General features: G+C 43.3%; 1 protein-coding gene and 1 long non-coding RNA gene across 4 annotated transcripts; one reads left to right on the top strand and one right to left on the bottom strand.

Annotated features, from left to right (window-relative positions):
- Nucleotides 1–357: 357 nt before the first annotated feature.
- LOC143526499 (uncharacterized) lies at nucleotides 358–23,635 on the top strand. The gene is made up of 5 exons (XR_013133871.1): nucleotides 358–389; nucleotides 13,989–14,125; nucleotides 14,974–15,082; nucleotides 18,497–18,549; nucleotides 23,472–23,635. It is a non-coding gene; the product is annotated as an uncharacterized LOC143526499 (long non-coding RNA).
- Nucleotides 4,534–9,136, bottom strand: LOC143526580 (uncharacterized). Of its 3 annotated transcripts, none has more exons than XM_077021054.1 (2): nucleotides 8,535–9,136; nucleotides 4,534–8,444 (listed from the first exon to the last, which is right to left on the bottom strand). In XM_077021054.1, the coding sequence occupies exons 1-2, from the start codon at nucleotides 8,890–8,892 to the stop codon at nucleotides 8,032–8,034; spliced, it is 771 nt and encodes a 256-aa protein (XP_076877169.1). In that variant the 5' UTR covers nucleotides 8,893–9,136; the 3' UTR covers nucleotides 4,534–8,031. The 3 variants fall into 3 exon arrangements, with proteins under 3 accessions (XP_076877169.1, XP_076877168.1, XP_076877167.1); XM_077021053.1 differs by having other exon boundaries at nucleotides 4,534–8,194; nucleotides 8,279–9,136; XM_077021052.1 differs by having other exon boundaries at nucleotides 4,534–4,961; nucleotides 8,001–9,136.
- Nucleotides 23,636–23,913: the final 278 nt, after the last annotated feature.

Genomic DNA, 23,913 nt, shown 5'->3' on the forward strand with positions numbered 1-23,913 from the left:
CACGCCACAGGGTCTGGTTCAGGTAGAGTGCAAGGAAGCAGCGTGCTTATTTAATACCCATATAGAGGCAAGATAACTATTTACATAAGCAAAATAAGACATCAAAAAGAAAAACAAAATGTGAGAGTTCACAAGTTCCGCACATCAGTTGTAACAATCCAAAGGTCAATAATCAAGATCATTTTTGATCTTCAACATTATATGCTCTTCAACCAAAAACCTTCCTCCAACAATTCCCATTAGGTCTTTTATAGTGCTACACAGGAAGTGGTGTGATGTCACTTCCTGTATTTTTGGCGGGAAACCCAACCTATAAAAGCTCTCTATAGCACTCAATCTGTTTCCTCAACAAGACGACATGGCTGCCTTTCTCTGCATGTCAATCACCGGTAAGCGTTTTTTTCGAACTTCATAAACACTAATAATCCAAATGACACCTTTTACCTTGGCTAGGTAAATTCTTTAGTTTACATTGCTCCACCAAAGTTCACATTTTTCATTACAAACATTATATATCTTTACCTTCTTTCTGTGCAGCTTCTCACTTGATAAACTGATAAGTATTGTTAGTTATTCAATAAAAGAGCATTAAATCCTACGTGTCTCTTCAATTACTTATTAACTTACAAGAAAGAAACAAATGTCCATAATTATATATTGTATGTATTGTGGTGGAGGGCAGTTCCATCACAGGCATGAATAGATCTGGTCATGTGTAAATTAACTTGTTTTGGTTTTCTGTAAAAAAAAAAAAAAAAAAAAAAAAAAAAAACTATCTAACTTCAACAACAAAAAAAAATGTATTTTAAAGTTTCACGGAATCAAACATAGTTTGGTCACCATTGTTACTGGTGGAACTGCACAATTTAAACCCCAAATGGGTATTTGTTCTGTATTCTAAAAATATGAATGTTGACTGTGAAAATCGCCCTAGAGGTTTCAGTGGTTAATTAATGAGTTCCAAACCCTATACATTTATATACAAGATGTCCAATTAGCACTGGGTCCTTCAGTAACAATGTTACTCGTATTACTGCAATTAGAACACAGCTATTCCACCTATTCACTCTTCCAGGAAGAAAGAGTCTGTTCTGTCGTTCCTTTATGGATGCATAATGGAAAGTCCAGTCTCATTCTACAAATCCACGCTTTGTTTTTCATGTGTATACCTCTTTAGCTCATGGAAGGACATATTTTACATATTTCATGTATATATAACAATGCTGCCTGCTCGTGTTGTATTGGTGCCAAAGCCTCATCACATACTACCTTGGCAGTATGTGGTTTGCCTGCCTTACAAAGTGCGTTACCTGTAGGGGAGGGTTAGCTCGAACCACCACTCACTTCTCCACTGGACGAGAGCTCATTTAAATGCTAACTCTAAAATGACGGCACGTCCTGTGAGCTGTGATGTTTTGATCTAGCAAAATGGAAGGCCACGGAATCCATTTTAGACTTTCTGCCTAAACGTTTCGCCAAGCTCGCAGATGAGGGTTTTTCTCACTGGCAGACGTCTTGTGTGCACAGACAGGAAGCAGCATCTCTTCCAGTGATGCTCAATGCCAATGTTCTCAAATCCTTGTTCACCTGTGAGTGTGTGGTCAAACATCTCAAACTCCAGCACAGTGAACAGGAACAAAGAAGCGATCCCACCCCCCCCCCCCCACCCCCCCAGTGTTGAAGTATCTCCTACAGTACTTGTACGCTGTTAATAAGGGTGTAGACGGACCTTCATAAGGACTGGAGACGTGTGCTCAAGAAGAGATTTCTCTGCTACACATGCTGATGCTATCACCATGAGCCTGATCTCCAACGGTGATGAGACATGGTCAGGTCAGGACAGGACAACAATCTCTCTCCATGCCAACAAAACTCCAGGAGATGCCATCATCCACAACCTCTAGCGAACTCGTCAGATGGACCCGTCCACTAGAATCAGAACAGGCTCGTCGATGTCTTTCCCTTAACAGTAGGGAAAAACTTCCAGATGCTTCTCCAGAGCTTCACAAGGCCAAAGCTGGAGTCTGCACAGACGAATCAGACTCAGAAGAAGGTGTCCATGGATTGCTGTGAAGATCAGGTTGCAGTAATAACCCTTGTGGTCCATGGCATCACACTTTAACTCCAGGATGGTCATAACACTTCACCCGATAGCCTGATCTCTTTTAGCTTTAATCTTCCCTGTGCTGCTAATCTGTGTGTTGTCTGCTCTGCTCTGGTTTCACAGTGTTGTGTTTGAAAGGGCATCATATTAATTGCTAATGTTTGTGGGGAAAACGGCACCAAGGTGGGATTCCTTTGAACTTTATTGTACACATGACACTGAAGTGTTTTAATGTGACTTCATCTTGGTTCAGGAATACCATCACTGAAAGTGTTTGGAACTTTGTATGGGGTCATTATCATTTTGAAACGGAGAGACATAATGAAGGAACATAATAATGGAATATGTTTGCATCACCAGGGGCACATAGCAATTATATATCACTGCAGAAGAGTCAGTGGGTTTAATGACTCTCAATATGGCTGTTGCCTGCATTATAAATTCACAACCATGTTTAACAGTTGGCAGCATTGTGAATTGAAGACTTTTTGACTCTCAAATACACACACACACCCCACACTATAGGACAGGGGGAAAAGGCTTAGCAGACTGTGTTACATTTTTTTCCATGACTGTTGAATTCTGCAATAAATTACAGTTTTGCGAAACTCATAACACCCTGGTTGCGTAGAAACTGGGTCAGAAAGGTGCAGATGTCACTGTATGCTAATCTCTGCATTGTTCAACCGCTGTCCTGTTGAGTGTCTGCCTGCTCTATTAAGTTCCATTAAGCTTCCTGTTGTTGACTATAAAGGTAAAGTATGATCTCCTCTTATGGTGTGTGTGTGCACGCACGCACGCAATAGTCATAGGCTTATGTTGGCTATGCCGTCCAGCCCAGTGTTGCTGTGATCCACATTCTGAACTTAACAGAATACTTTATATACTGTAATATAATATACTATAAAATCATATATTCCTCTAATCAGAATGGCCCATGATGAATAGATCTATGCCATGGCCCACAGGCATGGTCAGGGTGATGTCTTATATGTTAATTTCACATCTTGCCAAGAATAGTTCCACTGTGTCACACCCCATCTTGTTCCAGTGAGCCCTCTGAGCACACATGCACCAATCGCGACACACATTGACTTCCCCACACCCAATCACCTGCCCTCTCCATCCACATGCACCTTTTATGACACGCGCCCACTCCACTGGTCCAAACTGACCCGCCCTCTCAACCCACATGCACCTATCGCGACACACATCCCCAGATCCAGCCATCAGTTTATTAGTCATTGTTTTCACCTGTGTCTGGTTAACTTCTCCCTATTTAACAGTACCTGGCCTTTCTGCTCCTGGTATCTAATCATCACTTCTGCCCAGGACACTAGTAATGTTCCTGCTGGATTATATTTTTAACATACTTTTATGTTAAAATATGTTTGCTTCTGCTCAAAGCTGTGTTGTCTTGTGTTTCATTAACATTCATCCTGCGTGCAATCACCCGTGACTCACTCCTTGGTAAGATATCACACACGGGTATTTTCAGCTGTCACCTGACTACAGTCTTCCATCTCCGGATCTGGATACAAGGAACACTGTTGAAATATTAGCAGTATTAGAGAATTTTAATTCAGAAACACGAGAAGTCTGCTTACTGAAAGTTAAGACTTGATTATGTTAAGTGGAAGGAGAACTTCATTTCTGAGGGATGAGCTGAGTTTAGATTTTCTCCAGAAGTTCGGTTTCTCTGAAGAACTATGTGAAATCCATAAACTAAAGAGCTGTGTTCATGAAAACGTATCCTGTGCTCTGAGCAGGATGGCAGAATTAGGCTGGCCAGTGTTTTTTAAATATAACCGTGTCACTGTGAGGCGAATTTTCCCGTTATGCATGCAAACAGTGCGTAGGATGCTAGGACATTTATTCTTACTTAAAGGGTTTCATACTGTGTCATAAATGATTTTTTTTCTCTGTGTTCTATCATTTACACGTGTCTTTCTAAACATATTTGCATTTACGTTCATGGGATTTAGCATATGCCATTATTCAAGCTTACCAAAAAAACTTACAAAAGACCAGTGTCTATTTAAAGAATCCTTAGCTAGCACGAATTAGAGGCCAAAAATACCCTTAACAGACACAGCCAGAGCAAGACGCCAGTGCTGAAAATGAATGAGAGCTACAGCACCACATGATACAGCAAGGGACTCCACCGACAGGTCTGTACTCTACTGTTACAGACAGGTCTGGACTCTATGGTTACAGATAGGTCTGGACTCCACCTTTGCAGACAGGTCTGTACTTTGTTACATACAGGTCTGTACTCTGCTGTTACATACAGGTCTGTACCCCACCATTACAAACAGGTTTGGACTCTGCTGTTGCAGACAGGTCTGTACGCCACCATTACAGACAGGTCTGGACTTTGCTGTTACAGACAGGTCTGTACGCCACCAATACAGACAGGTCAAATCAAATCAAATCAAATCAAAGTTTATTTGTATAGCGCTTTTCACAACACATGTCACAAAGCGCTTTACAGGATTTAAAAGGTTAACAATACTATGGGCCCAGAACCCTAATGAGCAAGCCAAAGGCGACAGTGGCGAGGAAAAACTCCCTATGATGGTGGGGAATAGGAAGAAACCTCGGGAGAACCAAGACTCAAAAGGGAACCCATCCTCCATTGGGCGGCCCGTTAACACACAAATTACACAAAATACAGACAAATACACAAGCCACACACAAATCACACAATCAGACTAAGTAAAGGTAAAAATGAAAGTTCTGGGTTTTGATATTGTCATTGTAAATGTCTGTTGATGAACGCCAGGCTTTCATTCCATGTCGGAGCAGCGATGCTGGTATTGTAGGCTCCGACTGCAGTGTTACTCTCCAGGTGAACCTTGGAGAAAAGATACGAGATGTAGTAAATATGTAACAAATTAATCAAAGGCCAAACTAAACAGATGAGTCTTTAATCGAGTTTTAAACATTGAGACTGTGTCTGAGTCCCGAATAGAGGCAGGAAGATTATTCCACAATTGTGGAGCTTTAAAAGAAAAGGCTCTTCCACCTGCTGTGATCTTTTTGATCCTAGGAACAGTTAATAACCCTGCGTCCTGTGAGCGAAGTGAACGCGCTGGGTTATATTGTTCAATAAGTTCACTAAGATAGTCTGGAGCTAAGCCATGCAGCGTTTTATATGTTAATAAAAGTATTTTATAGTCAATACGGAATCTAATTGGCAGCCAGTGTAATGACGATAGTACGGGACTAATGTGATCAAACTTTTTAGTTTTTGTTAAAACTCGTGCTGCTGCGTTCTGAACCAGCTGGAGTTTGTTTATCGATTTACCAGAACATCCAGCTAAGAGACTGTTGCAATAGTCTAAACGAGAGGATATGAATGCATGGATTAGTTTTTCTGCATCACTAGTATTTAATATGTTTCTAATTTTGGCAATGTTGCGCAAGTGAAAGAACGCTACCCTAGTTATATTATTAATATGTGTATTGAACGAGAGATCTGGGTCTATTGTGACGCCCAAGTTCTTTACCTCTGCGCTGGGGGTTATAGTAAAAGAATGTAGATTCAATGCTACATTATGTATCTTGTCTCTCGCAGCCCTAGACCCAACTATTATTAATTCTGTTTTATCGGGATTTAGTGCTAGAAAGTTACACGCCATCCAATGTTTAATCTCTTCTACACATTTCTCTATTTTACTGTTTGCGCCTAAATCATCGGGTTTTGCCGATAAATATAGCTGAGTGTCGTCTGCGTAGGAATGGAAACTGATGTCGTGCTTATGCATAATCTCGCCTAGGGGTAACATGTACAGTGTGAATAGAAGTGGTCCTAGGACTGTCCCTTGTGGGACACCGTATTTAACCTGCACAGATTTAGAGGTTTTATTATTAACACTTACACATTGGAAGCGGTCAGTCAAATATGATCTAAACCAGGAGAGTGCGACTCCTTTAATACCTACCGTGTTTTCTAGTCTATCCAGCAAAATGTTGTGGTCTACAGTATCAAAAGCTGCACTAAGATCTAACAGTACAAGGAACGAGACTAGCCCATTATCGGCCGATATTAGTAAATCATTCACTACCCTGAGTAAAGCTGTTTCAGTGCTGTGGTTTGGTCTAAATCCTGATTGGAACTTTTCATGGATACTATTTGATTGGAGATGGTGGTTTAACTGATTGGAAACTGCTTTTTCTAAAATTTTAGAGATAAATGGGAGATTAGAAATGGGTCTATAGTTGGCTAGAATCTGCGGATCTAGATTCTGTTTTTTAATCAAGGGTCTAATTACGGCGCATTTTAATTGTTTGGGCACGTACCCTAGGTTAAGGGAACAGTTAATCATATTAAGTAAGGGCCCTGCAATGGCTGGGAGTAGGTCTTTAAATAGACGGGTTGGAACTGGGTCGAATATACATGATGTAGGCTTAGATGAATTAATCAGTGTTGTGAGCTCTTTTTGCGATATAGGATCGAAGACATTTAGCTCGGTAATATTTTTGGATGCATAGTTACTAATAACTAAACTACTGGGGTTGGATTGGAGGTTAGGCTGCAATGTATTATGACTCTGTAGTCGGATATTATCTATTTTATTATTAAAAAAGTTTAAAAATTCATCGCTAGTGTGTGTAAGTGTTGTATTAGAACTAGTGTCGTTGATATTTCTTGTTAGTTTTGATACAGTCGCGAAGAGAAATCTAGGGTTATTTTTGTTGTTTTCTATTAGTGTCGAATAGTATGCGGCTCTAGCTTTTATTAAGGCATGTTTGTATTTGACTATGGCGTCTTTCCATGTGATTCTAAACACTTCTAGTGAGGTGGATCTCCATTTTCGCTCCGCTGCTCGAGCTGCCTGTTTTAGAAGACGGGTGTGGTCGTCATACCATGGTGCAAGCTTTTTCTCCCTAATTAATTTTGTTTTAACTGGAGCTACACTGTCTAAGGTATTGCTGAGTGTGTAATAAAACTGTTGTGTTGCCTGTTCTAATTCATTGGGCTGCAGTGGCATAGTGTTCGGTAGCTCTGGTAGTAAGTTTATAAATGTTGCTGCAGTGTCGGATGTGATAGTGCGCGTGGTTTTTGTATGGCGCATCTGATGTACATCGTATAAAGCCATTTCATATATTAGTAGGGAATGATCTGAAATGGCGTCATTTTGGGGGATGACTGCCAAATGTTCTATGTTTAATCCGTAAGTAAGTATTAAGTCTAAGGTGTGTTTACAGCGGTGGGTAGGCCCTGTCACATTTTGGGCTATACCTACTGAATCTAGTATGGAGTCGAACGCGATTTTCAGTGGGTCTGATTCATTTTCATAATGAATGTTGAAATCACCCACAATTACAAATCTCTCGATGGTTAAGACTATTTCCGAAAGAAACTCAGCAAATTCCTTAAGAAATTCTGAGTAAGGACCCGGCGGTCGATAGATGGTCACTAGTTTAAGCTTTGTTTTATTGCCTATAAGATTATTGCCTATTTCACCTATCAGAGCCTCGAATGAGTTAATAGAGGTGGTTGGTTTTACAGTAAAACCTATATCTATGTCATATATTGTGGCTACTCCACCTCCACGCCCTGTGATACGGGGCTGATGAACATAACTGTATCCAGGAGGAGCTGCTTCATTAAAACTTACATATTCGTCCACTCTAGCCCATGTCTCTGTTAAACAGAGTGCATTTAGTCTGTTATCTGTGATTATTTCGTTTACTATCACAGCTTTTGATGCAAGCGATCTAATGTTTAAAAGTCCTAGCCTTAGCTTAATATTGCTGCTTACTTCGCGTTGATTATTTAATTTAATTTTAATTAGATTTTTAAAACATATCGCCCTGTTATTCTTATACCTGCCACGGCTAACAGACACAGTCTCAATGGTTTGGTAGTTAGGGAAGTAAGTTCTACTTAGCTGATTTGCGTGGTTTGTTGTGGCTGGTCAGGCTCGGCGTAGCACGTCCTCGATGTTCCGGGAGAGGACTGCCGAGCCTAGGCGACTGGGGTGAAGTCCATCTCGGCGGTAGAGTGACGGACGCTCACGGAAACTCTCCCAGTTGTCGACGTAGTCCACGCCGACGCTGCCACAGGTGTCCCGGAGCCAGCTGTGGAGACAGAAAAGACGGCTAAACAACTCGCACCCTCGCCGGAATGTTGGAAGCGGACCGGAGACAACAAGCCTGGCCGACGTCTTCTTCCGTGCGGTGTCCAGAAGCGAGCGGTAGTGGTCCTTCAGGATCTCGCTGCGCCGGGCGAAGGTGTCGACAGCCCCCACGTGAAGGACGACGGTGCCGAAGTCATCTCGCTGCTTCAGCGCCGAGGGAAGCCGCCTGGCCACGTCCAGGACACGAGCGCCTGGAAAACAGGACACAGTGGGGTTTCTCTTTGACCCTGGCAGATCGACCTTCAAGTGTCGTGTAATCGAGTCGCCGATAACGAGGATACCGCCTTTATTCTTCTTTGGTGCCGGCGCTGGTGAGGGCGAGGTGGAGGACCCGGAGCTGAGCACCTCGAACGGGTTCGCAGAGGAGAAGTCCGGCTGAGGTAGGGGTGACGACGCCGGCTGCCTTCCGCGTCCTCGCTGGCGCTCCCAGCCTGGAGCACGGGTCAAGATGGCGGTCGCGCTGAGCCGCCGTGACGAGGGAGTGGAGACGGCCGAGTAGGCAGCGTCGCGGGCGGCCTCGAGCCTGGTCTTCTCCTGGGTGAGCTCCGCTTGCTTCTCCAGAAGACGTTCGATCTGTCGACCCAACTTCTCCAGCTCCGAGCCGAGCTTGACGAGAGCCCGTTCCTCCGCGGTAGCCATGAAAAACAGGGGAGACCAAACAGAGGGAGAAAGAGAGAAACAGAGGGAGAGAACAGAGGGAGAGAACAGAAGGAGGGAACAGAAATTAGATAAAATAATTAGATGTCGGTAAATGTATTACACTGATTTAGAATCGTAGTGTTTAATGTAAGTGTATTAGGCTATAGCTAAGCTATGCTAATTTGATAGTGAATCGGCGTTTGCGTGCGAGCGTGCTGCCGTGCGTCGTGAAACAGGAAGCAGGAAGCCCAAAGCAGTGAAAAAAAAAAAAAAAAAAAAAAAAAAAAAAAAAAAAAAAAAAAAAAAAAAAAAAAACTGCGGTTACAGACAGGTCTGTATGCCACCATTACAGACAGGTCTGGACTCTGCAGTTATATTTACAGATACGATTACATCAAGGTTTCTTGAACTCGTGGATGACTGAATTCTCAAAAGTGGTGTCAAGATATTTTGAAACAATACGAGCTATATGCTAAATCATCTTCACTGCAACTGAAGCTTTAGCAGAGATCTCAGACGTTGTTCCCAAGATCTGCTGAAGCCATTCTCCCAGTTCAGGGGTCACAGCCCATAATGCTCCGATTCCCATGGAAACCACTGTTGCGCTTGTGTACCACATGTCTCCTAGATCTTTTGTCAGCACTTGATGTTTCTCCAGCTCTTGAGATTTAACAATAGTATGAATCAAATCAACAATAGGTTCAATAACGTGGGGGGTGGGGGGTTGTGTGTGTGTGTGTGTGTGTGTGTGTGTGTGGGGTGGTGGGGGCGCTTGGTGCTCAGGAGCATGGATACTAATGTCACTGCATGAAGTTATGAGAGATGGTTGTTGCTACAGCCGGGAACGACTGCCAATATCGTTCATACTGTAAATGCTGTGATCTGTGAAAGCCTCTTCCTTCAACCCTGTGGATGTTTGCGGTCCATTGCACAATTACAGAGATACACTGAGTCTGTTCTCCGACATGACACCACACCATAAATGAGACAGACCACGAGGGCTGGATGGATACAGAACACAGGCGTGAGCTACGTTCAAACAGTTCCTCTACTCCATTTATTTACATTTAATTCAGTGTACTTAGTGCAAAACTATGTGAAGGACCAGTAGGATAAAGGTACCATCTAATGGGATATATGACTATATGACCCTGGCTGGAAGAATAAGGCTACTGCATTGCTTGCTTCTATTCAGCTGTGGTTTCAAGACAACCTTAAACATTTAACCTTTAACCTGGAACAGGAAGGGGTAAAGGTAGTGGTGACTCTGCCCACCTCAGACAAACCACCAGTTCATGTCTGAGGTTTTATGTTTTTAATCAACATTTAAGCCTCTGTTTTAGCAGTAAACATTTATTCGTTTTGCTCGAAGGAAACTACTGGTGTGATTCCCAATGACCTTTCGTCTCGGACAACCAAACAATGGAGACAACATTTTGATAAATGCCCATAAGCCTTAGAATGATTCAGCTGAATTACATCATAGTCTTTAGAATCGAGGTATCAATCAAAATCGATGTACCGCTGTAGTCGTGGTGTGCGTGAGCTGCAAAAGTGGAACGCTGGCTGGGGAGTGTGCAGCATGCCTGAGCGAGCTGTCTCCTGCCAACACACATTTATTCTAGACATTGGGCTAATTATGGCTGGACCATTACAGACTGAGATCTGAAGATCAATAGTGCACCAGAACTCCTGTGTCGTTCTCTTTTCTTCTCCCCACATCTCTCTTTCCCTTTCTTTTTGACTCCCTCTCTCCCTCTTTTTCTCTTTTACTGTAGGACTCCCTCTCCCCTTCTCTCGTTCCGACTCTACCCCTCTATCCTTCTCTCTCTCTCTGTCTATCCTTCTCTCTCTCCCTCTCTCTCCCCCTTTTCCTCTCTTATCTGAATCTTTTTCTCCTTCTCCTGATTCTGGAAGTGCATTCGCAGTACTGTCTCAGTGTTAAACCTTACTTACGCATCACTCCACGTTTCACTCCAAAACAAAGTGACCAATTAGCTCTCTATTTGAGTGTAGGTGCAACATGGCATACAATGCCCGCTTGTTATTTCAACAGATCTCTTGAGAACAACTTTCTTGGGACAGGACACTCCATTACTTTAGGAAGGTGTGGATTCAGTTAAGGGGAGTGATTATACCTGAGATGTCACAATGGAGAAGAATTTCTAATGCACATTGCAGCACTCTCTAGCAGAATGGTGTAAGTTTTGTGAGTGACCTGGAGTAAAATGTTATCCTATGTAAAAATTTTAAAAGTGTGAAAGTCATGTTTTTTGTAAAATGCTACATGTGATCACAGTTGTGAGTATATCTATATTTATAGAGACAAAATCAATACACACAAACTCACTTACAAGGGGTGGGGTTACAAAACACTAGGTGAGGGAAACAAACACATGGAACACATGGGGGCGGAGCTAGCCGATACATGAAAGGCTGCCTAAACTCCGCCCTTCACATGTGGCGGTCAAGGGTCATCCTCAGACTTTCCTCCTTTCTTGCTTCCCTCAGTAAAACATGATTGTACCGACCGTGCACATACGTAACGTGTGAAGGTATATGTCACGCTTCATCTACAATGTTCACTCATTTCATCTTAAACAACTGATTGGATTTGGGGCACAGCTAATTAAGGATACAACATTCACTTATTAATAACACATTAATCTGAATAACTAATGCTTTATAAACTAGAAGAGCACACAGATGGTCTGCTCTATTTGGCAATGACAAACACTGAAAAAAATGGAGTAAAAAATGTCTAAGGGTCTAGGGGTCTAGTGGTCTAAGGAACTAGGGGTCTAAAGGCCTAAGTTCTAGCTAGGGGTCTGTGGGACTAAGGGTCTTGGGGTCTAAGAGTCTAGGGGTCTACGTCTAACATTCACAGCTCCCCCACCACAACAGGAAACCAGTCTTCCCTTAACTCAGTGGTTCCCAAACTTTTTCTGCCGTGCCCCCCTTTAGTAGATGAGAATATTTTTGCGCCCCCCCCCCCCCCATATTGATTAGGGATGTACCGATTCACGTTTTTCACTTCCGATACCGATTCAGATATCTGAGGCTTAGTATCGGCGATAGAGTAAAACTGTGCTGAATCGACTTAAAACATTTTTTTTTTTTAAACACAGACATACTGAATTAGAAGTTTATTGAAAACTCTGTACCAGTATAGCACACTTAAACACACACAAAAACATGTAAAAACAACACAACTTGCATTTGTTCAGTCAGTGCAATTATGAATATAACATTGAATGTAAAATAAATAATACCAAAGAACCTGAAACTTACAAAAACAATAGGTTCACAACTTTGGTCAAACATGAAAAAAATAAACTGCAAGAAACCTTTTAAATGGTTCAAGAATTCTAAATATAATTTAAAATAAATAAGGAGATGAAATAAGAGAAACAGCAATTCATATGCGGCTAGTTTGCAAGCGCAGACATCACGCAGAGCACAAAGCATGTAACGGCCAGAAATATGTGTACTGTCTCTTTAAGGGAGCGAGTTGAGTGCGCGTATGGAATATTGTTGACTCAGACCACTGCTCTTTATTTTATCATTATTTCATTTCTGTAAGTAACGCATTCAATGAGCTTTGGGCAACTCACCAGTTCATGTATGAACAGTCAAGTAGTGCTGGAGCCCAGGTTTAATTTGGTCAACCAGCAAATAAACGGACTAAGTGGAATAGCACCAGCGCGAGTACGAGTCAGTGATTCACCTCTCCTCTGTGTGCTTCGCGTTTCACTGTTAACTGTTCACTGTTAACTGTCCAGGTTCACTTCTATCCGGGACAGAGTGGATATTTAAGGTTGAACTAACTCCGAAAAGCAAGCAATACAAGCATAGAATTAGACTGAATAGATCTGTTTTTATGGATCGGTCACATTGTCACCGATACCCGATCTAGAATTGTTTCAGATATTAATATCGGAATCGGTGCATCCCGTTTTACTTCCAAGCTCCGCGCCCCCCCTGCAATAGCTCCGCGCCCCACCTAGGGGGCGCGCCCCCCACTTTGGGAACCACTGCCTTAACTCTAGCATGACTGAAACTGACACTGGGTCGGCCGGGCTCTCCAGAGTTGTGAGGAGGTGCGCTTGAGTGATGGAGGATCCAGTTCAGTGCAGATTGGCAGCGTTCTCATGTGCTGCAGGTGGCTGAAGGAGGCCTTCAGCCCTGAACCCTTCTACTCCACCGCACCTCGGTTGGAGCAGACAAGTCCCATGCCGTCCTGTCCAGCATGCTTTATTTATGAGGATCTTATGAATAGACGTCCCCTGTGATCCGAGATCCTTGCAAATCAGCCGGTGCAGGAACCTCTGCACGCAGCGGTCCACCGCTTCAGTCTGCCGGGAGCCGGAAGGCGGGATGGTCTTCCTCTTCATTCCTGAATGTCCCTTCACATCTTTGCACAGACACAAGTCCTTTCTAGAGCTATGCCACTGTTGACATTTTGTTTGCAAGGTGATTTGAATTCCCACAGCTAAAGTAATTCCGAGGCTTATCCCGGGCCATAAGTCATTCGTGTTGTCAAAACAAATTACACAAGTAAATGACACATTTTGACACGATCAACATCCCTGCCTCTTCTGTGTACTTGTAGAGGCTGCCATTGGTTTGTGTAGTGCACAGGAGGGTTTTCGAAACACACTGAAAGTGAGTTTTGGCTGTTGAATCCTCAGGAAGCAGATATCTAAGGGTCGGCACACGGGTGATGAAGAATATTCAGCCGTGCGTGGACCATATCTTATTTGCTTTAGGGCCAAATGAGATATTGCATTATTCATTTTCCATAGTGTTGATATTACTGCTTGTCTACCCCATGATGAATTTGAACCTGCACTTATGTTAACCCACCCCTTATGAATTAACCCACCATTTTATTTGTCGCCGAGTAAAAAAAATAACAAAACAAAAAAGAATTCAGGCTAAATGCACAATCCGTGGTGTTGTTAACATTGTCCTACAGTGTCGTGCTCTGTAAACTCATGACTTTATAAACTTTATAGGACTAATTACTTCTCTTGGTAGCACATTTACACTGTAATGTGCTTTTTAAGAGGTGTTTATTTAATGTCCAATCACAGTTGAGATGAACACCTGGCCTGATTGCTCCTGGTGGGACTAACTGGTGGGAAGGTCTGATATGTTGGAAAGAGCCCTTCACGAACCAGTGGCCCCGCAGAGATGAACCCACAGTGTCACACCAACCGATCAACAGCAGGTGACTGAAAAAGTGACTGAAAAAGAATTAAAAAAAAGAAACAAAAACAAACATGTTATTGATAATTAAATTGTGGTAATTATTTAAAAAATACAGAAAAATTGCTGAATGCTTCAGAAATTACTCTAATAAAATCCAGGTGTATCTGTACACCGCTTTGAAGACTGCAATCATATATTGTTCACATTTAGCATTTATCTGATCATGAGTTACGCTTACATGCAGCTATTTCCGAAGCTCTTTCTTCATTAAGTGGAATTTTATCATGCATTTCCCCGACTGAAGCTCAAACCCTCACAACCCGAGCAGCAGACCACAGATGCAAGTCCCTAACAAAACATTCTTCCTGATGTAATGAGTCGAGCACCTTATCAAGCAAGCCCATGTAGCAGAGCTTACGTGGCAGGAAACAGAGCAGGCGTCTGGGAGCAGCACCAGCACCAGCCTCCTGCATTCAGAGACTTACAGAGCGGCCGGGCAAGGAACTCTCTGGAACATTCTGAACGTGAGGCAAATTTGGCCTCACTTTAACGTCTGGGACTAAAAAGCTCTTGAAGGAAATTAGGAACTTCAAGATGGTGGATTCTACTGAGAAGCTTTCACTGGAGGAGAAATACATGGCCAAAAAAAAAAAAAAAAGCAAAATGTTTATCCCCAAAGCAGGACTGCTTGGTCCTGAAATGAACATAAATCAGCACATAACAAAAATGCGGAAATAAAGTGCATTGAGATGTATGGCTGATACAAATCTTCACCGATGCTACAGATGGTTCAGAGTGCTGAAGGATTGATGGATTAATACCTGAACCGCTCTCATAGTGACTCATTTGTTTATTTGTGTTGCGAAGTTCTGAAAGGAAGTGTGAAAATGTCGGATTTGGAGGGGGCGTTGAGTCCTTGCTTCACTCTGGATAAAGCCCTGGCACAATGTCGCAAGCCTTTGGACATGACAACCAGGTGAGCAGTGTATGATGTCTTCTGCCAGTTATACAATAAACCTGTTTGAGCGTCCCCCATGCAGAAGGGTTTTGTAGAGACTGAGAGATGATATCCAGAGGTCTCTCTGCAAGGCACTAAAAATATTATTTAATGAATATGTCCTATAACATAAAATGCTATATATATACATTGTACAAAGTCACCGTGGGGAAAGGTGACCACTCAGACCTCCTGGTGGGGTGCATAGCTCACGGTTGTTTTCCTTTAATTACATCACTGAAGTCACACTGACCACAATGCATTATGGGATAAAAATATTTATAGTACAATAATACTTAACAATCTATACAGTCCATACACACACACACACACACACACACACACACACACACACACACACACACACTCACACAGTGAATTTCCTATGAGTGTTAGCATTTTGAACACAAAGGTATTCACCACTCTGTCAGCTGCTGCTAACTCAAAGCCCCCATGGTTTTAAAACGCTTTTACAAAGAACATAAAGAGATGTCAGCTGCTCTTTCTGTAAGTAACAGGGTACTGACACGTTTTCTTTCTTTCTTTCTGTTTTGCAAAATTGGCTCTGCCACGCAGCACATTTGAAATGTGATAAACGAGCTGCTACACAGGTTCAGGGGCACAGGAAGCATTTACAAATGGATGTAGTATATATAGTATAGTATATAGTATGGGTATAGTATACAGTATGGGTGTAGTATACAGCAGTGGGGAACAGTCAGGGCCCTCTACACCCTCTCAGAAGGCCTAAAATATTCTTAAAACATTATTTATATAATTATCCAATTTTATTTGATCTACTTACAGTTTTACAATCGACATCTAAACAATTAAAAAAATATAAACAAATAAATTATTCACCCGTGTCTATTCAATCTGTGTTTAAAGGTGAGGGGTTAAGTGGAAGCCTGTGAGCCTGTGTCTCCCCTTATCAGGACTGTGATGCCCTCTGTTCGTTTACAGAGGGCCTGGCAGTTATAATTCAGCGCAATACCAGTTTCAAATGACAGTAAAATTGACCAATCATATCTTCCCTCTTAGTGGGCGGGCTTAACTGTATGATAATTTCCACCCACTGTGGCGACGCTAGCTGTTGTTAGCGTACCACCGCTAGCTAGTTTCGATTCAGTCCTTTGATGCCCTCGTGCGCGTTGTTTACATATTCCGCTCCCGAGGAACACGGAGCTGTGAACCTTATTTTGTTTGGAACCTTATTTTGCTTAACAAGTTATCTAGCACAAATGTTATTGTTTATTGGGTTTCTAAAGCTATACTGTCGTTTTTTTCTTTATTCTTTATTGCAGTTTATTAGGAGAGGAAAAAAAACATTTTGGGAGGGGGGTATAATGGTCACGGTTCGCTACTGGTATACAGTATGAGCATAGTATATAATATGGTTAGTACAAAGTACGTAACCAATAAATAACGTATGGACGATACGTTATGTCTAAACTCTGTACATATTGCTACATAAAAGTTCAGCTTCCAGATAAAATTCACCAAAAGCCGTATCAGTAAAGGTCAGATTGAGTATTTAAAAAATGCTATTTCAACCTGTGGGCAAAATCGTGACTGCATTTTGCTTATTCACGGACAGAATTAATTCTGGATGGTTGGTCTGTACAAACTGTTCGCACCAGTGCCGAGCAGCAGGTCCTCTGATGCTGCCTATTTACATGTCTGATTTTGTAATTTGAATGAACTCGTTTTTAATTTACACCGTGCCACTGTGACTGGCGAGCGCTTAATCACTGCGCTTTGCTCTTCACTGCTTATTCTAATATTCTTGTGTGAGACAGACACACCTCTGACATCACTCCTGCTTCTCCATCACTCCTGCATCCATTAGCAACACTAATTACTACAGCACTTGGGAAGACGGTCCACAACTGAGAAGATTGTTGCTGGGAGATTGTTATTTACACACAAACCAGTTTTATTATTGCTTTTCCAAACCGCTTCACAGGTTGGGGCATTTCAAATGATGCAAACAAGTGTCTTATAAAGGCTTTAGTAAGTAATATTACAGATAATATTTGTTGTGGTTTCCTTCTGAACGAACAGACACAACTGTAGAAGATCACGTGTGTTTTTCTTCCCCACTGGTCTGCGTGTGTGAACATAACCACTGCTCTCTTCTGCTCTGCTTCACGTTTTTTCACTGATTTCCCTCAAAATGTTCCCCAAAATAGCAGATGCTTTAAAAAAAAGTATTTTAGTGAAGCGATTAAAGAGCAGTGAGCGCGTGAGCTGCGGTAACGAAGCGACGGCAGCTGAATGTATAGACTTATGACGTGGAAGACAGCAGAGACCTGCCGGCCCAGCACCACTCCAGCCCGACGCTGTGCAGGAGGTGATAAAGACTTTTTAGCAATTTTGGTAAATCATTAGTGGCCCGGCAGGGCAGCGGGATCACGAGGCGCATGCTGCAACATTCCTGCACGCTAACACAGGCAGTGGACTGTAAAACAGCAGCGTCCTGGTGAGGCTAGTTAAGAGGACAAGAACACACACACACACACACACACACACACACACACACAGAGCCTACCATCCACAGGAAGGCCTCGTTCAAATAATCAACAATTATACTTGGACCTTTTCATATTACGAACATGGATTTAGCTTGACAAAAATAATCACACTAATGTGTTCATGCTTCGTTTGCTTTTATTTTGTACACATTTACAGATAATGAGTGTAAATCTACAGTATAGCGCCAACAACAACAATAATATATAAACATTCTAGCTATTATTATTATTATCATTATTATTATTATTATTATTGATGTTATTATTGTTTAAAGCTCAACATCACAATAAAGATGTGTCTTAAGGTCCGTTTTCATTGTTTGTCAGACACAGGGAGTTCATGAAAGAGACTGAAGGAGAAAACACAAGACAGAATGTCAGTACTTTAATATCAGTACTTTAACGTCAGTACTTTAATGTTAGTAGTTTAACATCAATAATTTCAACTTCAGGATTATAATGTCTACATGACTTGCACAAAAATGCCTTAGGTAATTTCTGAGTATAACTATGGTTTCAAAGCATACTTGTTGCAATTCACAGCTGGTTGTATGTGGTACGGTGACCTGTTAAATGTACCTGTTAAACGTCCTTGAGGGTTTGTGCACCCGAGGCTCCTGTTGTACAACCTACACTACAGTTCTCTACTTCTTTGCTTTCAAGACGTAGGCTGCAAACGAGAGGATTTGTTTGGTGCACTCGTGTAGAAGGCTGTGGACTCGCCCAGCAGACCTCGGGCACGGAGGACGTCTGGACACCGTGCCAAACGCGCTGGGACCAGGGGCAGAACGTTGAGATGCTCAGACCTCGGGCTGCCTCTCAGGAAAGTGCTTAACGCTAATTCCTTCATTTTTTACAGTGATGAAGGGGGATCTCCAAAAACCATTTCTTTCACCTGAAGGTACAGAACAGGTACTGATAAGACATTTACCATTTTGATCTATGGGCTGTGTTCAAAGCAGGACCTCATTAGCAAAAGTGTGACCCAGGTCTGCTCACCCTCTGGCTCTGAGAGACTGAATAACCCAAGAGTGCTGGATCATTTTTCTAAGCTTGTCAAATCACACATTCTATCACTCCTGTTCTTATATCATTCATACCGTAATACCATAATAGAGTCACCATACCATAATGGAGTTATTTTGGTTGTATTTACTTAATATTCAGCATGAAGACAAAATTGTAATGATTTATTCGGTGTTTAATTTTATTGAACTCATTACCAGGCTTACAGTCTTGGAATGCAATTAAGACAAAATGGTCTTCTATCAGAATGTAATGGAATGCTTGCTTGATGTTAAATAGGATTTCCTATTCAGGTTTATATCATGCTATTGTAACAAAGGAGGCAATCCTGTTTTGGGGAGGAGGAACAGATAAAAGACATGAAAGTGAAGATTAACAGGTTATTAGTGTATCTGCGCATCCTCAGGGTGACGCGGATTACAGTTGATAATGCACATTAACATCACTCTCTGGGCACAAATCGGTATTTCCTCTATCACTCGGTTCCGCCGAGACACGCACACCTCTCGCTGGATCTTACTGTGTGGCTGTATGGGAGGAGGGAGGTGGAGGTGGGCCAGTTCCTCGCCAGGCAGGTGGAGGTGGGGTAGAACTGCGTTGGAACCCCACAAGGTGGGAGAGAGAGAGAGAGAGAGAGAGAGAGAGAGAGAGAGAGAGAGAGAGAGAGATTGGTGTGGAAGATGTTGCGGATTAGAGCACCTGAAGATCGTACGATGCACGACGTGTCCATTCTCAGTGCTTTGATTGGTTCCAGTTTAAGGAAATGTTGTTCTCTTATGTAAGTCCCGCTCTAGGCCTTCATCAGCAGGCCCTTCAGAGGCTGTGAAGTTAGACATCATGGCTACGTGTGAATGCAACACCAGCTACTTCCTGGGCTTTGAACCCAGGGCCCTCCTGTGAGTGGACGCCTCCTGTACGCCTCGCGGGCCGCAGCCGTCACTAGCACTGCTTGTTTCTGTCAGCTCTCTTTCACAGACCAGACAAAAGATCACATCAGCATACTGTAGCCTAAAACTCCACACGGCCACAGAAATCCTCATAAACAAAGCAGGAAAAGGCGCGTGTGGCCCCGAGGAGCACAGAGCGGGTGGAGGCAGCCAGGGCCCAGAAGAAGAGAGCTGCAGTCTGCGGAGGAAACAAAGGCCTCTAATTGTTTTCTGAGGGACTAAACATTCACTGCTCTCTGGCACCTCTTCCTCCCTCGCTCTGTCTCTCTCTCCTTCATTATCACTCTCTCTCTCTCTCTCTCTCTCTCTCTTCCTTCCTCTCTCTCCCTCATTATCACATGCTGCTTCGACACTTGTTGACATGGGCATACCACATCTCTCTCTCTCTCTCTCTCTCTCTCTCTCTCTCTCATTTAATGCAGGATTATGGCACAGCAAAGCCAACAGCCTGCCTTTCTTTATTCCTTTTTCTTTCTTTTCTTCTTTCTTTCCTCCCGTGACCGAGGCCTCAGACGTGAGGGCCGGGAGTCTCTAGTCAGTCCTATATGGTAAACATTTGGAGCAGATGGGAGAAGCAGCCTTCGCTGATCTGTTGAGATCTAATCATCCAGCCATGTCTAAACTGCAGGTGCTTCTATTACAGATAACAATAGATAACAATAGGAAATAGTTCAGCACATGCTCGTCATCACAGATCAAAAATCATCTCTGGCAGATGCATCCACAGTTTTTCTGTCCACTTCACTGCAGTCCCATATAGACACTCTGTCCACTTCACTGCAGTCCCATATAAACACTCTGTCCACTTCACTGCAGTCCCATATAGACACTCTGTCCACTTCACTGCAGTCCCATATAAACACTCTGTCCACTTCACTGCAGTCCCATATAGACACTCTGTCCACTTCACTGCAGTCCCATATAGACACTCTGTCCACTTCACTGCAGTCCCATATAAACACTCTGTCCACTTCACTGCAGTCCCATATAAACACTCTGTCCACTTCACTGCAGTCCCATATAGACACTCTGTCCACTTCACTGCAGTCCCATATAGACACTCTGTCCACTTCACTGCAGTCCCATATAAACACTCTGTCCACTTCACTGCAGTCCCATATAAACACTCTGTCCACTTCACTGCAGTCCCATATAAACACTCTGTCCACTTCACTGCAGTCCCATATAGACACTCTGTCCACTTCACAGCAGTCCCATATAGACACTCTGTCCACTTCACTGCAGTCCCATATAGACACTCTGTCCACTTCACTGCAGTCCCATATAGACACTCTGTCCACTTCACTGCAGTCCCATATAGACACTCTGTCCACTTCACTGCAGTCCCATATAAACACTCTGTCCACTTCACTGCAGTCCCATATAAACACTATGTCCACTTCACTGCAGTCCCATATAGACACTCTGTCCACTTCACTGCAGTCCAATATAAACACTCTGTCCACTTCACTGCAGTCCCATATAAACTCTGTCCACTTCACTGCAGTCCCATATAAACACTATGTCCACTTCACTGCAGTCCCATATAGACACTCTGTCCACTTCACTGCAGTCCCATATGAACACTCTGTCCACTTCACTGCAGTCCCATATAAACTCTGTCCACTTCACTGCAGTCCCATATAAACACTCTGTCCACTTCACTGCAGTCCCATATAGACACTCTGTCCACTTCACTGCAGTCCCATATAGACACTCTGTCCACTTCACTGCAGTCCCATATAGACACTCTGTCCACTTCACTGCAGTCCCATATAGACACTCTGTCCACTTCACTGCAGTCCCATATAGACACTCTGTCCACTTCACTGCAGTCCCATATAGACACTCTGTCCACTTCACTGCAGTCCCATATAGACACTCTGTCCACTTCACAGCAGTCCCATATAGACACTCTGTCCACTTCACTGCAGTCCCATATAGACACTCTGTCCACTTCACTGCAGTCCCATATAGACACTCTGTCCACTTCACTGCAGTCCCATATAGACACTCTGTCCACTTCACTGCAGTCCCATATAAACACTCTGTCCACTTCACTGCAGTCCCATATAAACACTATGTCCACTTCACTGCAGTCCCATATAGACACTCTGTCCACTTCACTGCAGTCCAATATAAACACTCTGTCCACTTCACTGCAGTCCCATATAAACTCTGTCCACTTCACTGCAGTCCCATATAAACACTATGTCCACTTCACTGCAGTCCCATATAGACACTCTGTCCACTTCACTGCAGTCCCATATGAACACTCTGTCCACTTCACTGCAGTCCCATATAAACTCTGTCCACTTCACTGCAGTCCCATATAAACACTCTGTCCACTTCACTGCAGTCCCATATAGACACTCTGTCCACTTCACTGCAGTCCCATATAGACACTCTGTCCACTTCACTGCAGTCCCATATAGACACTCTGTCCACTTCACTGCAGTCCCATATAGACACTCTGTCCACTTCACTGCAGTCCCATATAGACACTCTGTCCACTTCACTGCAGTCCCATATAGACACTCTGTCCACTTCACTGCAGTCCCATATAGACACTCTGTCCACTTCACTGCAGTCCCATATAGACACTCTGTCCACTTCACTGCAGTCCCATATAAACACTCTGTCCACTTCACTGCAGTCCCATATAAACACTCTATCCACTTCACTGCAGTCCCATATAGACACTCTGTCCACTTCACTGCAGTCCCATATAGACACTCTGTCCACTTCACTGCAGTCCCATATAGACACTCTGTCCACTTCACTGCAGTCCCATATAGACACTCTGTCCACTTCACTGCAGTCCCATATAGACACTCTGTCCACTTCACTGCAGTCCCATATAAACACTCTGTCCACTTCACTGCAGTCCCATATAAACACTCTGTCCACTTCACTGCAGTCCCATATAGACACTCTGTCCACTTCACTGCAGTCCCATATAGACACTCTGTCCACTTCACTGCAGTCCCATATAGACACTCTGTCCACTTCACTGCAGTCCCATATAGACACTCTGTCCACTTCACTGCAGTCCCATATAGACACTCTGTCCACTTCACTGCAGTCCCATATAAACACTCTGTCCACTTCACTGCAGTCCCATATAAACACTCTGTCCACTTCACTGCAGTCCCATATAGACACTCTGTCCCTGAAGTGTCTCATGTGTCACATGTCCATCCCTTCGACACCATGTAGACCACTTAGACAACACTCCTTATTCCTTGTGCTGTCTGCAAAAAAGCAGACCTCTATCAAAGTGACCGGCCCATGCTGTCACACAGAGCAGGTGTGATGCACTCACCCCCTCCACCTCTCCACCCTTCTATATCCCCATCCCACTGTTAAGATGGTGCAGAGCCCTGCCTCCACCCACCCTAGCCTTTGTAGCAGATAACTATGTTAAACCTGTATCACATTATCAATTTCTGGACTAAGTTGAACCGTATAGGGAGGGGACCGGCTACGGCTGAGCTCAACCCAGATGGATTGAGGGCCAGATTTGGACTGATGGGGGGGGCACTTATAAAACCGTAGCTGCGTGTGATATTGTCACTTTCCTGACACATCTTTAACCTCTGACGCTGAATTCCCCCCTTCTCTCCTTCTCACGCTATATCTCTCTCTCTCTCTCTCGCTCGCTCTCTTTTTGTTTGAACCCACAGAGCTCTTTCCACATATCTCTGGCTTCTGGCAATATGGTTATAAAAAGGTTTCCCCTTTCTTGTTCAGCCCTCTGTTTTGTGCGGAACGTTTCCCGTGCTGTGGTAGACAGAGTCAGGCGGGCGGACGACAAACACGCAGCATCAGTTTCTTACAGTCTCTCTCTCTCATTTCCAGGCTGTGCAAGTCAGAGCTGCTACCCAATTGGTATTCAGATTCCATGCTGGCTGAAATCAGATGTGCCATCACGCTGAAGAGAGCAGGAGATGGGATCTTAAATTAGACCTGTGGAGAAAACGATATGAGCCAACATTAGAAACCAATCTGAAATAACAAGAGGAATTATTTTATATAACTGGTTAAAACAAATGGTTCCCCATCCCCACGCTTCTCTCAAAAATAAAAAGGCACAAAATTAGTCAAACGGGACGCGTTTTTTTTTTCTTCTCTCTCTTCCACCTCAGCCCGTAATTTTTCCGCTTTGCTGCCAGTTTTCATTGTTTTTCATTATTTCCTCATCTCCGTTCAGTTTCTCTTTGGGTCGTCTTTTCATGAGGCAATCAGGTTGGGGGTAATGTGTCTTCTTCACACCAGCAGTGGCGGACCACGCCGTCACCTG

This window comes from Brachyhypopomus gauderio, chromosome 11, assembly GCF_052324685.1.
Source record: "Brachyhypopomus gauderio isolate BG-103 chromosome 11, BGAUD_0.2, whole genome shotgun sequence".
In the NCBI taxonomy this organism is placed as follows: Eukaryota; Metazoa; Chordata; class Actinopteri; order Gymnotiformes; family Hypopomidae; genus Brachyhypopomus; species Brachyhypopomus gauderio.

Coding starts and splice junctions, on each gene's coding strand:
- LOC143526580 (XM_077021052.1), bottom strand. CDS start 8,892: ATGGCTACCGCGGAGGAACGGGCTCTCGTCAAGCTCGGCTCGGAGCTG.